Source organism: Lithobates pipiens, unplaced genomic scaffold (assembly GCF_037356315.1).
Source record: "Lithobates pipiens isolate NorthernLeopardFrog02 unplaced genomic scaffold, aLitPip1_a1.2 Scaffold_22, whole genome shotgun sequence".
Lineage (NCBI taxonomy): Eukaryota > Metazoa > Chordata > Amphibia > Anura > Ranidae > Lithobates > Lithobates pipiens.
Window position 1 is genome coordinate 349,041,570 of NW_027507784.1, and position 17,187 is coordinate 349,058,756.

The 17,187-nt window shown below is 48.6% G+C and overlaps 1 protein-coding gene across 1 annotated transcript in view; it reads left to right on the forward strand.

The window, feature by feature from the left end:
- Positions 1-17,136, forward strand: part of LOC143925762 (protein mono-ADP-ribosyltransferase PARP9-like) — a 33,284-nt gene extending 16,148 nt beyond the window's left edge. Inside the window, exon 2 of the mRNA XM_077450209.1 lies at positions 16,077-17,136. Coding sequence (XP_077306335.1) covers positions 16,081-17,136 — 1,056 coding nt within the window. The 5' untranslated portion in view covers positions 16,077-16,080. The remainder of the gene's footprint in view (positions 1-16,076) is intronic.
- Positions 17,137-17,187: the final 51 nt, after the last annotated feature.

Below are 17,187 nucleotides of genomic sequence, written 5' to 3' on the forward strand. Positions count from 1 at the left end.
AGTGTTGCTCGTACGGACAGGCAGTTACACAGTTAGCCTGTCTGTATACTACCCTAGCCTGTCCATATACCTGGCGCAAGGAAGCGAGCCGGTGCCGCCACTATTTGTCTTCAGGCCGGGTCCAGAGGCACAGGTGTGGGGCCTGTGCTTCACGGGCTGAAGAAAAGGTGGAGAGCTGCTGCAAAAATCTCTCCCCACCATCTCCACCATATACATGGGCAGGGAAAAGGGGTCGAGTCAGGGGCAGAGCTAATGGGGGCGCCAAAATGAGCTTTTGCCTAGGGCAGTGATGGTGAACCTTGGCACCCCAGATGTTTTGGAACTACATTTCCCATGATGCTCAGCTACACTGCAGAGTGCATGAGCATCATGGGAAATGTAGTTCTAAAACATCTGGGGTGCCAAGGTTCGCCATCACTGCCCTAGGGTGTCAAAAATCCTTGCACCAGCCCTGCCCACTGCCATGCGATCCTGTCCGCCATAAACAGACTGATGGTGGTCCTATTTTCCATACTGTCCAGCAGATGGAATGGCATTGGATGGAAACAGACATTCAGTCCGTTTCCATCAGAGTGCCCCATAGAGGAGAAGGGGGTTGTGTCAATGTGCATAGTGGAGCCAACAGGGACCTGTCATCCGCCTGCTCGATGGGGATCAGTGGAGAGATCCCCCATTGAGCAAGCAGATTCCGCATCCATATGGTTTTAGGGCACTATTTTGGGTCGTGGTCCCTTTAAGGGGCAAGGTGGAGTTATCCTACCTGAGCTCCAGGGGGCAGGTAAGAGGTAATCGGAGGACTGAGAGATACACCTGGCCGTGGAATGGTTGTGGGGAGTGTTGAGATTTGTCTGCAGGGAAAATACCTCCCCATAGCTGGGACTGGTTTAATCTGCCTGCAGATATACGGTGAGATGTTTTCTCTTATATTTTGTGCTGAAGACGAGTTTCTGGTTTACATTTTATTGCTGAAGGAAAGTCCCATTTCTTTGAAGTGACGTTCGCTGCCTTTTTCAAGAATATACGCTTTTTGTTGGTTTATGATGGCTTTGCTTGTAATCGGGGTACACTTGCCATGGTTGCCAGCACCCCCCACATGTTACAGCTTGTGCTCGGGCAGATTGAATTGCAGCCATGAAAGCCATTTTAACCCCTTGCTTACTGGGCACTTAAACCCCCCTCCTGCCCAGACCAATTTTCAGCTTTCAGCGCTGATGCACTTTGAATGACAATTGCGCGGTCATACAACACTGTACCCAAATGACATTTTTATCATTTTTTTCCCACAAATAGAGCTTTCTTTTGGTGGTATTTAGTTACAGCTCGGAGTTTTATTTTTTGCTAAACAAACAAACAAAAAAAGATGCAAAAAAAAATAAAAATAAAATCATGTTTAATAGTTTGTTATAAAATTTTGCAAACGGGTCATTTTTCTCCTTCATTGAAGTGCGCTGATGAGGCGGCACTGATGGGCTGCATTGGTGGGCACTGATGGGCTGCATTGGTGGGCACTGATGGGCTGCACTGGTGGGCACTGATGGGCTGCACTGGTGGGCACTGATAGGCATAGTTAAGGCGGCACCGATGGGCACAGATAAGGTGGCACTGATGGGCAAAGATGGGCACAGATAAGATGGCACGGATGGGTGGCACGGATGGGCACTGATAGGTACCACTGATAGATGGGACTGATGGGCACGGATAGGTGGCTCTGATAGGTGGCACTGCTGGGCACTGATGGGTGGCACTGATGGGTGGCACTGGGGTGCAGCACCTTTGAGGCAGATTGTGGGTGGCACTGCTGGGTGGCACTGTGGGCACTGACGGGGGCACTTACTTTTTATTAGGGTGGCACTGCAGGTGGGCACTGGCAGGGGGCAGGTGGTCGCTTGCATTGCTGGCTGTGATCGGGACTAATGATCACGGCCGCCGGTGATCGGCTCTTTTTTTTTTCTCCTCGCGCTGTCAGCGCGAGGAGGAATAATAGCCGATTACCGGCTCCGTTCTATCACATGATCAGCTGTCATTGGCTGACAGCTGATCACGTGATAAGGGGTCGGGATCGACTCCTTGCACGGATCGGTGATCAGGCGAGTCTCATGGACTCGCCGATCACAGAGCGTGCCGTGCGTGCCCCTCAGGGGGCGTGCAGGCCGCTCGTACACGGGATGACGTCAATAGACGTAGTCCCGGAAAAGGAGATCCGCGCTGTAGCCGTCATTTGGCTATAGCGCGGATCTCAAGTGGTTAAAGGGTGAAACTTGAAGTGCATCGGCTCCATGTCCTGTGGGAATTCTGCTCAGGAGATGAAATCCTTTGGAAGCAGGAATGGAAGAGCTACTAGCAGTGACGAGTGTAGAAGCCCAGACTCACCATTAGGGATGAGCTCAGGTGTGTCTGCATGGAACACATGCAGAGCCCGCCGGGAAGTTGGTGCAGCGCTGCACTAATCACAGGCAGTGAGACATTGGGGTTATTTACTAAAGGAAAATCCACTTTTCACTGAAAGTGCACTTGACAGTGAAGTCGCTGTAGATCCGAAGGGGGACATGCAAGGAAAATAAAAAACAGCATTTTATTTTGCACATGATTGGGTGATGAAATCAGCAGAGCTTCCCCTCATTTCAGATCTACCTCTTTAGATTTAGAGCGACTGCACTTCCAAATGCAAAGTGGATTTGCCTTTCTCTGTAGCCGCACATTGGGGCAATGTCTCACTGCCTGTGATTAGCGCAGCGCCTACTTCCTGGCAGGCTCTGCATGTGGAGCATGTGAACACGCCTGATCTCGTCCTTACTCACCACCAGGAGGTGCTGGCTGAGCAGTGACAGGCCCTGTTACAAGCGGTTGCAGGACAGCAGAAAAATACCAGTTTGCTGGTTACCCATCTTTCAGCCCAGCAAGAAACCACTCAAAGCAAAAGTGGCTGCTTGCAGGAGGCTGTGAAGTGTCTCTTTTGGGGGTAGGTAGGTGGGGGGCAAGTGACTGTTGCCACCAGGTAGCCATGAGGGCCAGCCACTACCTGCAGAAACCTGACTCCCAGTGATAACATGGAAGTAAAGTTGCCACCTCATCCCTTTAAACCTGAACACATATGAATGACTCGGGTTCTGAGGCCAATCTAATGCAGATGAGGCACCAAGTGAGTTTAATTACCACCTTAATCGGCCACAGAACCCGTGTCCTTCATATGTGTTCAGGTTTAAAGGGATGAGGTGAAAACCATACATGGAAGTATTCCTGGCCACCCTTTTTTTAGAGAAGGGTGGTTCCAAGACCAATGGGCTGGCCTCATCCTCACTGCAGATCCTCAAAGGCCTATTTTGACCTAATATCTGATGACTTGGTCAAGAGCTATGAGCAGCTGAAGGTGGAGGTACGGGCCAAAAAGGGTACCCTGCTGGAGGTACTGGCCACTTAAGGACCTGAAGGATTTACCCCCTTTATGACCAGGCCGTTTTTTGCAATACAGCACTGCGCCGCTTCAACTGACAATTGCGCAATCATGCACAGAGTCCTGACCTCAATCACATAGAACACCTTTTGGGATGAAAACTCTGTTTGGGTACAGTGTAGCATGACCGCACAATTTTCATTTAAAAAGTGACGTTGCTGAAAGTTGGCCTGGGCAGGAAGGGAGGCAAGTGCCTGGCATTGAAGTGGTTAAATAATTCCAGGCATAGGCTATATTATACATTGTTCCAGCTTGTACCAATGTAACTATGTATATACCACACCAGACTGATGCCCCTGAAGCTGCAGAGAAAGGAACTGGAGAATCAGACCTTGACCACTTGCTTACTGGGCACTTAAACCCCCCTCCTGCCCAGACCAATTTTCAGCTTTCAGCGCTGATGCACTTTGAATGACAATTGCGCGGTCATACAACACTGTACCCAAATTAAATTTTTATCATTTTTTCCCCACAAATAGAGCTTTCTTTTGGTGGTATTTAGTTACAGCTCGGAGTTTTATTTTTTGCTAAACAAACAAAAAAAGATGCAAAAAAAAAAAAAATCATGTTTAATAGTTTGTTATAAAATTTTGCAAACGGGTCATTTTTCTCCTTCATTGAAATGCACTGATGAGGCGGCACTGATAGGCATAGTTAAAGCGGCACTAATAGGCACAGATAATGTGGCACCGATGGGCACAGATAAGGCGGCACTGATGGGCAAAGATGGGCACAGATAAGATGGCACGGATGGGTGGCACTAAGGGGCACTGATAGGAACCACTGATGGATGGGACTGATGGGCACTGATACAGTAGGTGGCACTGCTGGGCACTGATGGGTGGCAATGATGGGCACTGGTAGATGACACTGATGGGCACAGATATGTGGCACTGGGGTGCAGCACCGTTTGTTGAGGCAGACTGGGCACTGATGGGTGGCACTGTGGGCACTGATGGGTGGCACTTATTTATTCGTGAGGTGGCACTGGCAGGGGGCAGGTGGGCACTGGTAAGCTGGCTGTGATCGGGACTGATGTCCCGATCACGGCCGCTGGTAATTGGCTTTCTTCTTCTCTCCTCGCGCTGTCAGCGCGAGGAGGAAAAATAGCCGATTATCGGCTCTGTTTTGTCACATGATCAGCTGTCATTGGCTGACAGCTGATCACATGATAAGGGGTCGGGATCGACCCCTTGCTCGGATCCGTGATCAGGCGAGTCTCATAGACTCGCCGATCACAGAGCTCGCCACGCGCGCCCCTCAGGGGGCGCGCAGGCCACTCGTGCACGGGACGACCTCAATAGACGTAGTCCTGGCAAAGGAGGTCCGCGCTGTAGCCGTCATTTGGCTATAGCGCAGATCTCTAGTGGTTAATCCCTTTCTCTGTCTCAAAAGTGAGGCATTGGCGGTCTTTTTAGACCCCCTCATATTGCACAAAAGCCCCCCAACAGAGCTGTTAAATTTATAAATATAATTAAAATAATTTTTTTTTTTTTCAAAACTACTGACTGTCCACTGCCCTACTGACGCCATCCTGTTCAGGAAGGGGGAGGAGAGCCAAACGAAGCCTTTGCCCTGGGTGAAAGAATATCTAGCTTCGCCACTGAATAGGGGCATGCAGGAGTTGCAGGGTAATGGGCGGGCTGCAGAGTGTGCAATAGCGGGATGGGAGGGATACAAGTGAGGTGCAATGCGGGAGCAGAGTATTGGGATATGCAGGAGGTGAAGAATGCTGGGTAATGGAGAATGCAGAGGGTACAAAGAAGAAAGTATTTGGGGTGCAAGGGGTACAGACTGTGGGGTAGTGGGAAGGACCACCAATAGAGAATACTGGGGGATGGGGCCCTGTCGGGTAGGCTGTACTGGGCCCCTTGATTCCAATTGACGGGCCTGCACTGTATGAATAATATATATATATATATATATATATATATATATATATATATATATATATATATATATATATATATATATATATAGTTGTACAGGAAATAAACTCAAAAGGGCTTAGAGAGTCACCCCACTATCGGACATACATGTAAAAGGTTATTATTATACTTTATTCATATGTACAGTACAACAAACAAAAATCACATGTAAAACATTGCATCATCCTGCTCCCATATAATACATATATTGAGCAACGGTATGTTGCGTCCATACAGACGTCAAGCTCAAACACATGGTTGCTATACAAAGAGCCATAAAAGAAGAAGAAGAAAGTGGTTTTGCTGTATTTGTGTCTCTTATTTTCTGATTTTGTATAAATGAAATGTTTGCAAACGTTATTCTAGCTTCTTTAGGGCCGGTTCACACTGCGGGCGATGCGAGGTGACACGACTCGCCTCGCCGCAATCTGGCAAGTCGCCCCCGTTCTGCACAATGGAACCGTTCTGAGAGGAGCGACTCGAGTCGCTCCGACTCAGAAAAAAAGGTTCCTGTACTACTTCTGGGCGACCTCGGGGCGACTTGCATTGACTTCTATACAGAAGTCATCTGCAAGTTGCCTCTGAGGTTGCGCCAGGTCGCGGCGAGGCAAGTCGGTGTCGCCTCGCCTCACCTGCAGTGTGAACCGGCCCTTAGAAGGCAATGAGTCTACACTATACAATGCAAGTAATGTAAAGGATTCGTTTTGGATAGAGGGGAGGTAGACCAGAACCCCTGTCAGTTTTTATTGCTCTCTGTGCCCCCATTAAAGAGGAAGTAAACTTCCATCTCTATAATAAGGCTTACCTATAGGTAGTGTAAATATCTCCTAAACGTGTGCCGTTTTAGGAGATATTTACTGTCCATGCAGCCGGTGACATCACTGGCGCATGCACTCTTAATGAACGGCCACCTGTGCCCAGGGCAGGACTTAGTGTGGTGGGGGCCCCTGGGCTTGAGTCACTTTCGGGCCCTACCTTCTATACGTTACCGTATTTATCGGCGTATAACACGCCTTGTCATTGCATTCTTGAAGTTTAAAAATGGCGCCGCCTAGATACAGAGTCCTCTGTATCTCGGTGGCTCTTGTGTCCTCTCGGCGGCTCTTGGGTCCTCTTGCAGTCCCGAGCAGAGCCGAGAGCAGCCGAGTGTCCTCTGCTTGGCTCACAGTCACGCCCAGTCCCTGTGCTATGTACATCTTAGGGCGGGACTGGACGTGACTGTGAGCGGAGCTGAGCCGAGTACACTTGGCTATGTATCTCGGCAGGGCCCGCGGGGGCCCCCCGTTGGGCAGGGCCTGCGGGGGCCCCCCGTTGGGCAGGGCCCATGGGCTTGAGCCCAGTCAAGCCCAATGGTAAGTCCGGCCCTGCCCGTCCCATTCCTTCTGTAGCACTGACCCCCCCCCCCCCCCCCCCCCCGAAGGAGCTGCTGTTTTTTTGTTTTGTTTTTTGTTTTTTTTATTGGGCTTACCGTTACCTCACCTGTTTGCTTCTCCGTCTCAGGGGTCACGTTGGAACCCCAAGACTTTTGGGCCCACTCTCTCTGTTTCAAAGCCTCGGGCCAGCCGGGCCCCAAGACGCAGGATCATGTCACACCCACCCCAGGCCAGGAGGGCCATGAGGTCGGGATAGCGATCCCTGGAAAAATACCCCACAATATGGCGTCTGTACCTTAAATACCCTCTCCCAGAATGCACAGCGGGGAAACCACTCCCACTGGGCTATCTCCAAGCAAAAGGTGGTATTCAATACATCCAGCTTGTTGCATCTCTACACCGACTGGCGGTAACGGCAGCCCCTACGCTCAGGTGGAAATTAGTGCAACCCAGCTGAACTGGTACAGAAACCAGAACTTTTTGGAATAATTAGTCTGAGCCCAACTGCAGCTTCAGACAACTTAAATTTGTAGGAGCAGGGCGCTACACTTCCAAGCTCTGTGCCGTGACCAGCAGGAGTGATGCCATCGTGGCTCCGCCAGTCACAGAGCCCGAGTCCGTTAACCCAGAAGCAAGACGGATGGAGATGGAAGCGGCCTCCAGCGATGACTTTGTATCGCTGGAATGCTTCGTTGTGATGTGATGCATACTAGCACATAATGCTCTTACCTTTTCAGGTAAGAAAAAAAAATTTCCAGCGGTTTACAACCAGTTTAGGAGGGTCTTCTTCTGTATTTGTCCTGTTTACTATTATCATTGAAACTGGAAGTAAGAGAAAATCCAAATTTTGGGTTGTCCCCAAAAAAGTTAAAAAAAGGGAAATCTTCCAATGGGGACACAAGTTCTACTGATCTAGGGGGTCCCCGAGGAATTCCCTTAATTTGATGGGAATTTCTCTCACTTCCTCACTTCTCCACAACGGGGCACAGTTGGGGAAAAAAAAATCTGGATTGAGGTTATAACCCTCCTTTCATCTAAAATGTAAACAAAAAACCTGAAAATTGTATCCTACTTTACAGTAATCTTCTATTCCTGGTGCCTATCCATGGCAGAATACATGTGATAGTAGCCCCGCCTACTTCTGCCCACAGTACCAGTGCATAGCTATAAAAATGTAAAGCGGGAGTCCACCTTTTTTTTTTTTTTTTTTTTTCTTAAAGCCAGCAGCTACAAATACTGCAGCTGCTGACTTTTAAAATAAGGACACTTACCTGTCCAGTGTGCAGCTTGTGTCACCAATGCAGTGGTGGTACTGGAGGGGGGTGGTGGTGGTACTGGACATCAGGGTTCCCAGAGGCCCCCCTTGCTTCAGGGTCCCCAGAGAGCCCCCCTTGCTTCAGGGTCCCCAGAGAGCCCCCCTTGCTTCAGGGTCCCCAGACAGTCACCCCCCCCCCCCCAGAGGTTTCCCTGTACCTTGCTGGACTCCGTTGTGCACCTGGGCCCCCAGCAGATATCTGTACCCCCCCCCACACCTGGGGGGAGGCAGGGATCAGCAGCTCTATGATGTTGATGGGCGGCGGGATCTTCCTGAGTCTATACACACACTGGAGAGGGGTCAGCACGGCTGTGAGTGGAGAGAGTCTCTCATGTAACAGCAGCACAGAGACACCGGGGCCCCCCCCTCCCCTCTCCCGCGGGCATTCAGGTTTGAAGCTAACAAGCTCACATTTCCCGCGGAGAACACAGGAGAGGGGCCGAAGGGGGAGCAGATCAGCTGTGTGTCTTGTGTCCCGTGCGAGAGAGGACAGACAAGGGGGAAATAAAACGTCAATCCGGTGTCTCTGTGCTGCTGTTACATGAGACACTCTCTCCACTCAGCCGTGTGGATAGCAACCCCGCTGGGGCGCCCCCCCCCCACAGTGATGGAATTCCAGGGCCAAGTCGCAACTGCGACTGTTGCGACCCTGGTAATTCCGCCACTGGTCTGTAGTCAAAAGCTCAGGATACACTCAGATTAGAGTGCATCTTGTCAGTACGGGATGGAACCTGAACCCTAGACCATGGAGTTGGTTGATGGTCTCCTGAGTCGACTTCCATGATGGAGCTAGAAATCAAAGCATCAGTACAGGATCCATCTTGAAAAACAAAAGAGGAAAGTAAAGGCTGAGAGATGAACTTTCCATTCCGACCACATCCAACCAAGAGATGGAAAATTCCTTTGGGTGAACTGGATGCAGATCAAAGAACTGTATAAGGATGTCCTGTTTGAGGAGACAGAAAATAACCAGAGCAAAATGGAGAACTGGTTTCTAATAACCTTGTCTTATGTTAAACCTGTGAAAGGTTCCATGTCAGACAAGGTCACCAGCCTTAAATGGTCACCTCCCCAAGTAAAGGTTATGAGTAAACTACTTAAGATCCCACAAGTCACATGGGCAGCAATATTAAGAGCCAGTAGAGGACTTGTCTAACGAAGAAACTTTGGGAGAAAGTCCTGAGGCTTACACCAAGATAAGCAAATCACCACGTCTAGCAATAGATTTTACAGTAGACCCCACCGCTTAGCATCAAGGGATTACTAGACTACATGATGCTTGGTCTCAGAATCTGTCAGAATGTCTCCAAATTTATCCACTTTTAGGCGATCCCTGAAAACTTTCCTCTTCAGAGAAGCCTATCCTGCCTCCATCTAACAACTGCACTATTGTCTCCATTAGCCCATCCCCCACAGCTATTACCCTTTTGTATAACTTGACCCTCTCTCCTACATTGTAAGCTCTAACAGGCAGGGCCCTCTGATTCCCCCCCTGTAATGAAATGTCTGCCCTAATGTTGTAAAGCGCTGCGTAAACTGTCTGCGCTATTTAAATCCTGTATTATAATAATAATCATTTAGGCTTAACCAGGGATCCGTTGCTCTGTTCATCTATTATGGCATACACCCTAATAGCTTCTTCGGGTTGTCCCTTTGGGTATATCTTGACTAGGCATATCTTAGTGCAGCATTTGTGATCTAAGCCTTCTCCACAGACTTCTGTGCATGAAGTAGAAACGTTAGCTGTGGCTGGAGCATGACCTTGTTGCTCTCCGCCATGACTTGAGACAGGGCTGGAGGTAGGAGGCTACTGATGTTATCATACCTTGAAGATGAAGCAGGCAAGTTGGGTTCAATGAAGCTGAAGCTGGGATCATTTCTCGTCCAGGCTTGATCACTGACGAAACTGCAAAAATATGCAAATGGAGGAAAAAATACATCATAGTCTCTTTTGTTCCTTGAGCCCTGTTGTGCCCATTTCTCTTGCAAATCATATAGCAGTTTAGACACCACTGTATTGACACCATGAGCAGTGTTCAGGAAGCTTAGTCCAGGTAGATGTGGGTCTGTCTTTGCTAACTCCAGCTCTATGAGAAGATCACTCAGATCTTGGAGCCTGCGATAGTCTTTGTTTCCTATTTTCGGGAAGTTTTGCAGTCACTTGAATAGAGAGCTTTCTATGGCTTCAGAGCTACCATAGGCTTGCTCAAGTCTTGCCCATGCAGCAACAAGACCTGCATCCAGGTGGTCAACATGCACTGTTCTCAGTCTTTTAACACGATCTGCAGATTCTGGGCCCAGCCACTTTATGAGCAAATCAAGTTCCTCCTTGGTAGTAAGGTTCAGATCAGCAATAGCAGCTTTGAAGGTTGATCTCCAGGCCCCGTAGCTCTCCAGACAGTCGTCAAACCTTGAGAGGGTAGTGTTAATGAGCTTACGGTGTACCATATATCTGGCGAAGTCATTCAAGTCTGATCTCTCACTCTTCGGTGCCAAAGTAACCCCTCTGGTGTGAAAGTTCTCTGGTGAAGTAGGGTGAGGTTTGCCAGGATGAAATGATGTTGCAAGAGTGTTTTAACTGTGGTGTAGTCCCTAAGGCTTGTGCTGGCTGTGGCTTGTCACTGGAAGTCCCCTGGTCAGCAAGGGGTGATGTGGTTTGTTGCATAGATGCACTTGTGTTGTAGACTTTAAGAGGCTCAGGCATTTGGAGCTGAGAGGTCTCTGTTGAGAATCAGAACAGTGTTGCTAGTAAGGCGTACAGGAGATAACTCTGTATCATTGCAAACTTTATGCTTCAGTATATATAGTCACTGGTGCGTTCAATTGGGTCTTGCAATTCCGCTGGTATGGACCAGTCTGAGTTAACACTTTCTTCCATTGCTTGTTCAAAGGGCTCTCAGCCTTGCTAAGGTGGCTGCTTCCTCCCTTTTCAATTTGCAGAATCATTAATTGGGAATCTGCCTCTGCTCGTTGAGCTTTCATCTTTGTTTCTATTTCTGGTAAAGGAGCTTTGCACTTCTTTTTTTGATTCCGCATCAGCGTGGGCCTCTTATCATTTAATGTTGAACTTCTGGAGCGAGAGGATCTAGAAGAACGTGTAGTGTGCCTGGTTGATGTGGATCTGTGAGATCTGGTCTCCTGCAGAGAGTCCTGCAGAGTTCTGCTTTACACTGAGCATTTTGCACTAAGAGATCCCTTTTGTTGGTTCAGTGCACCAGCCCTGGTCAATTCTGCTGAAGAGTCCTCCATATTACAGTCCTGCAAGAAAGCTATGTATTTTGCAAACAGCCGCTGGTAGCGTTCGTACGCGGCAGATGTGTGATCTATAGAGTCTCTTAGTTCGGCTGGTCGATCATTAAAGTGTGACAAAACTAACATGCAGTGTGAAGTTCTGTCCCATATGTCTGACAGATTGCTAAAGAAATCAACTCTAGTGGTTTCATAGTTTTCTCGGAGCTTCTGTGTCGGTTTTATTGTATGTATGGCTCTTACACTCAGTGTCTTGTCTAGACATTTTTCAAGTTTTTTGCAAGAAATGGTACTGTCTCTTTAAGAAGATGAACAGCAGCTTAGACAGATGGGGTAACACAGTTCAATGTAGAGAAACAGTTTTTAACATTCACATGAGGTGCAGTAAACTCGTGCGACCATGGGCTTCACAAGATGGCACTGAGCTTGATTGAAGATCAGACGCACACATATACACAGCAGGCTGTGGGAATTCTATACATCTTTTGACTATTCTGACTCCGATTTGTTGTGAAGCGATCTATCCCTTGTGAGACCTCTATGCCTGGCCTGTATAAGATATAATCGCTGAAGGTAATTCTCACCAGATAGCTTGAATTCACCAAATACCGATTCCATCCACAAAGGTGCTTTTATTGTGAACAACAGGTTACAGCAGGATACAAACAGATGAATAGGTTGAGGTATTTATGCGGTCAAAAGATGATATTGTCTGTAGCTTATGTAGCAGATGACATTTTGGACAAAATGTCACTCATGTGTAAATTTTAGTTTTTGCCTCAGAACCATAGGGGTTCTGAGGGTTAAAGTGGATCTCCACCTTAAAGTGGACCTTCCGCTCATTGGAACCCTCCCCCCCCCCCTCCGGCGCCACAATTGGCACCTTTCAGGGGGGAGGGGGGGTGCAGGTACCTGTACAGTACAGGTATCTGCACCCACTTCCGGCGTAGATTCTGCAGAAGCTACGCCCCTTTCCGCAGAATCTACGCCCCTTTCCGAAGGTCCCCCGCTGCCTGCTGGGAAACACACGGATCCCAGAGACAGCGGGGACCATCCTTATTGCGCAGCGCGACTCGCGCATGTGCAGTAGGGAACCGGGAAATGAAGCCGCAAGGCTCCACTTCCTGATTCCCATACCCAAGATGGCGGCGGCAGCACCCGAGAGGCGATCGAGAGATCGGCTTCGGGTGCCGACATCGCGGGCGCGCTGGGCGGGTAAGTGTCATTATTTTAAAAGTCAGCAGCTGCAGTATTTGTAGCTGCTGGCTTTTAAAAAAAAAAAAACGGCGGAACTCCCGGCGGACTCCCGCTTTAATTATGTAGGTTGGCCTTGACATCAGTCTGGCTGGGCTGTGTTAGAAGTTCTGCCTAGTCATGTGTACAGTGACGTGCACATGACAAGTCAGAATCAGGCTTGGTTGGACGTTTTGGGTATGAGCTTTCTCAGAACCAATCAGTGGGAGCGCCGGACCCCGCTGAGGAGTCTGGGAGGGGGTACTTAAGAGGTGTGGGTCACGTGTTCAGGAGAGGAGTTTGTGAGGCCCGTGTGGTCTGTTCTGGTTCCAGGACTGGGGTAGCCCCATGAGGGGTCTTGGTCACGGGGTGTTCGACATCCCGCAACATGTTCCTGTCAGTGGCCCCTGATAAACCTGTCTGGGGTGGAATCCGTCTGTTCCCGAGTCTCGGAACCGGCTGGTCCGAGGCGCAGTAACTGAGGGAGGAGTCAAGGTGTCCGGGTGCGCTCTCGGCTTGGAGGGCCACCACAGCTCGTGGAAGTGACTGGAGGAGGGCCGGCAAGCTGGCATCCTGAGAAGTGCCTGGTTACTGAGTTGGGAAGGATATTGACGAATCCGCGCTTTTTCCAGTACTATCAAGGAGACAGAGAATGTTCCAGGTACTGAGGAAAAAGGTTCCTGTTCACTTTCAGTTATAACTTGTACACGTTCAGAGAATTTTACAAGTTCTGGATCAATGTGCTGATTGCCATGATCTCTGGCTAGAGATCTGTTCAGCCGTGAGGTACCCAGCTGTGAGTGGCTACTCTCTGGGTGGAATTGGAGACTTTGTTATGTCTGCAGTTCTTCACCCCGTGCCCTCTGTTCCTATACGAGAGACGGTGTTATTGGATGTTATTCCTGTAAAATAAAACCTTTCAAAAAGGACTTTATTGGCGTCAGCGTCCAAGTTGTTGGGTATCAACCCTGGGAACCCCTACACGTGGAAGAACAAGCCAAGTGGAGGTAACCTTTAAGCCCAATAAGTCAAGGCCGCCCTACAAAGGGTTATGGCCGCTACACTTACTATGCAGAATACATGAGCCCTGCTACATGTGGCTTGTAGCTGCATCCATGACACAGGAAGAAGGCTGGAGCATTACATACAAAGGAAGTAGGTCATAACAAGGAAAAAAAGAACATAAGAAAACAAGTGCATTACCACAAAAGGTCACTAGATGGCAGCATGTGAACTAAATATAAACGTCCATAGAAAATAGTTAGGAAAACAGTCTATATAAATGCTATGCCCCTTTGGGGCAGCACAGCTTCTGCCTACCCCTTTAAGACAACCTTGGCACTCTATCTTGTAAAGGCAACTTCATCCAAGCTCACTGCAATCCTTTGTGGCTATGAATAGTGGGATGGAAGAGCTTGTCATCCTCTTTAAAGCAAGCTTGACGCATTATTTACTCTATAAATGCAGCTTCACCCAGGATTCACAGCAATTCATTGCAGCTAAGCATAATCGGCCGGAGAGCTTCTGTCTGCCTTTTTTATCCACTTCAATACCGGGGGCACTTATACACCTTCCTGCCCAGGCCAATTTTCAGCTTTCAGCACTGTCGCTGTTTAAATGACAATTGCACGGTCATACAACACTGCACCTAAACAAATGTTTTATCATTTTGTTCCCACAAATGGAGCTTTCTTTTGGTGGTATTTGATCACCTCTGCGATTTTTTTTTTTTTTTTTTTTTTTGCACAACAGATAACGTTTTTCTTTCTGTTAAAAAATTATGTAAATAAGTTTTCTTGTTCAATGACGGGCACTGATATGGCAGGACTGATGGATACTGATGGGTGGCACTGATGACACTAGCTGGCATTGCTGGGCATCACTAATTTTTATTGTTCCATAGAGGTGCCAGTCAGTGTCCATGTGGATGGCCATGGGGGATGTACCTGGCCATCCACATGTTAGGAGCTTCCCTGGTGTTCTAGTGTGGGTATCCGAGGGGAGGCTGCGCTGATAAACAATCAGTTCAGAGCCGCCGATCGGCTCTCCTCTACTCGCGTCTGTCAGATGCGAGTGAGGAAAAGCCGATCAATGGCTCTTCCTGTTTACATTGTGATCAGCCGTGATTGGACACGGCTGATCACGTGGAGGCTCTTTAGCGTGACCGGTGTAGCGGTGTGTCAGACTGACGCACCACACCACCGATCGCCGGGATGCGCGCCCCACGGGCGCGCAGTGGCTGTTATCCTGCAGGACGTCATATGACGCCCAGTCAGGATAACTGAACCACCGCCCGGCCGTCATTCTGCTATAGGCCGGGCGGGAAGTGGTTAAAAGCGGTCCTGACACACTCTTTAGGCCATAGTGCTGGCGTTTGCAGTATGGAAGAGAATTTTCTCTACCTTGGACTGGATTTCTGGTGCTCATAGTGCAGGGCAATTGTAACACTGACATTTAGTCAGGTATAATAATAATGCCACGGTGAGACATGAGTAAGGACATATCTATACGCTAGGCAGCAGAAAATGGCCCTTGATGCAGGGTTTGCGGCTATGCTAACATGCAATCCCAGCATGTGAACACCCTATCTGTAAGCCGCTGGGTCTTTAACCCCATGTTCCTCAACTCTTTTGCCTGCCTCCCACTCCTGGCAAACTTCTCACCTTGGCTACTTCCAAGATTGCTTCCAGGTAGTCTTGTCCAACTCCAAGATGGCCACTGGGGGAGTTTTTGCCCAAACCAAAGCTGGCCCCATGTGAGCTCTAGCCACTTCACCTGTTCAGAATAATGCATCATGCTCCTGAATGTAGACACTTAGCTTTCTCTTCCACAATTCCCACTAGAATGCATACTGGAACACAGTACAGCTGCAGCCCATCCAAGAGGAGATGTAACATACAACTTAAGATGCCATTCACAGATAAATTGCAAAAAATGAGAAAACATACTTATCTTGGAAATGCAGTGTCACACTTTAATGAATCCACTCACTTCTGGGAGGCAAGCTCCAGACACGGACAGCTCTTCTGAGGAACAAAGCCCTGGCTGCACTGCTGTATGTGGGGCTAGATGGCACCCAATTTTTCACCCCAAAAGATCCACAGAAGGGGCTCCCTACCTTTTTATTAGAGCATTTAGAATCCCAAGGTCAGGGACTGCGCTTACAGGAGAGGCTGAACCTGAGCGGAAAACCACCGAAGGTGGAAGCTAAGGGCTTCTTCTCTTTACACTGTCTGCAAGTTCCATGAGGACAAAAAAAAGACAATGGGCTATTTTGTGGGTGTTAAATTTTTATAGCTATGCACTGGTCCTGTTGGGGTGGGGCAAGGAGGCGGGGCTACTATCATATGTATGCTGCCATGGAGGCACCAGGAAAAAGTTTTGCCTATAGTTCTAGATCATTGTTCCTTGTTCAATTGATATATATACACATACACATACATACCGTATTTGTGGACCATTCTCTGGGGTTCTTGGTCCCCAGAGGTGGTAGACTCTAATGACCCCCTCTGTTTTTTTTCTTTCAGAATTATGGCGTGTACCCGAAGTATTACTCTTCCAGAATCCACTTACAAGGATCTTCTTGAGTGTAAGAATGAGATCACTGACCTCTTCCTCAGGAAGTTCCGTTGTGTGGTGGAGTTGAGCGGTCCTCCTGAACCCAACAAATCTCACTCTGCATCAGTCAAGGCTGAAAAAGTTTATGAGAGGAGAATCTCGGGGGGCCCTGTGGTCAGTGTATGGAGGGGCGACCTCACTAAGCAGGACGCCGATGTTGTGGTGAATGCCGCCAATGAAGATCTGGATCATGCCGGGGGTTTGGCCCGTGCTTTGGTGGAAGCCGGAGGTCCAGTCATCGAAAAGGAGAGCAAAGATTACATAAAGTCCCATGGGAAGATAAAAACTGGAGAGTGCGCAGTGACACGCCCCGGCACTCTCCCCTGTAAGTGTCTCCTTCATGTTGTGGGTCCAGTGTGGTTCGAAGAAGCTGCCAAGAAATGTGACTATGAGCTTAGCGAAAGCATCAAGAATGTGCTGAAATATGTGAGTCAGAACAAGGACATCAAATCTGTGGCCATCCCAGCCGTGAGCTCCGGGCTCTTTGGGTTTCCTGTCCAACGGTGCGCAGATATTATCGTGAAGACCATTCGCTCATTCCATTATCCTGTGACCCAGACCCATCTAAAGGAAATCCGACTGGTGAATAACAACGACCCGGCTATCCAAGCCATGAAGTCGGCCTGTAAAAGCACTTTTGGACCAAGTGATGACCTCCGTGGAGCCACGTCAGGTCCACCTGACCAAACCGGGCCAATGACACGGAGCAGAGGAGCTAACGCACAACCCTCATCAACATCTTCGAGCTATAAGGAAGCTCTTATGCAGCCTTCAGAACACAGGTCTTCTGCAGAGATGTCACAACCTATCACCATCAATGGATTAACCCTTCACCTGAAAAAGGGATATATACAGGAACAAAGTGTAAGTCCTTTTCCTGTTTACCAGTCCCTCTTTTATATTGCAATGTACTCATATTTTCTGCCAGTTATTTCATATTTCCTGTTAACTTACAAGAATAGAAGGTAAATCAAACTGGAAGGAGCACTTCAGAACTCTAGCAATTTTGTTTTCTATTTT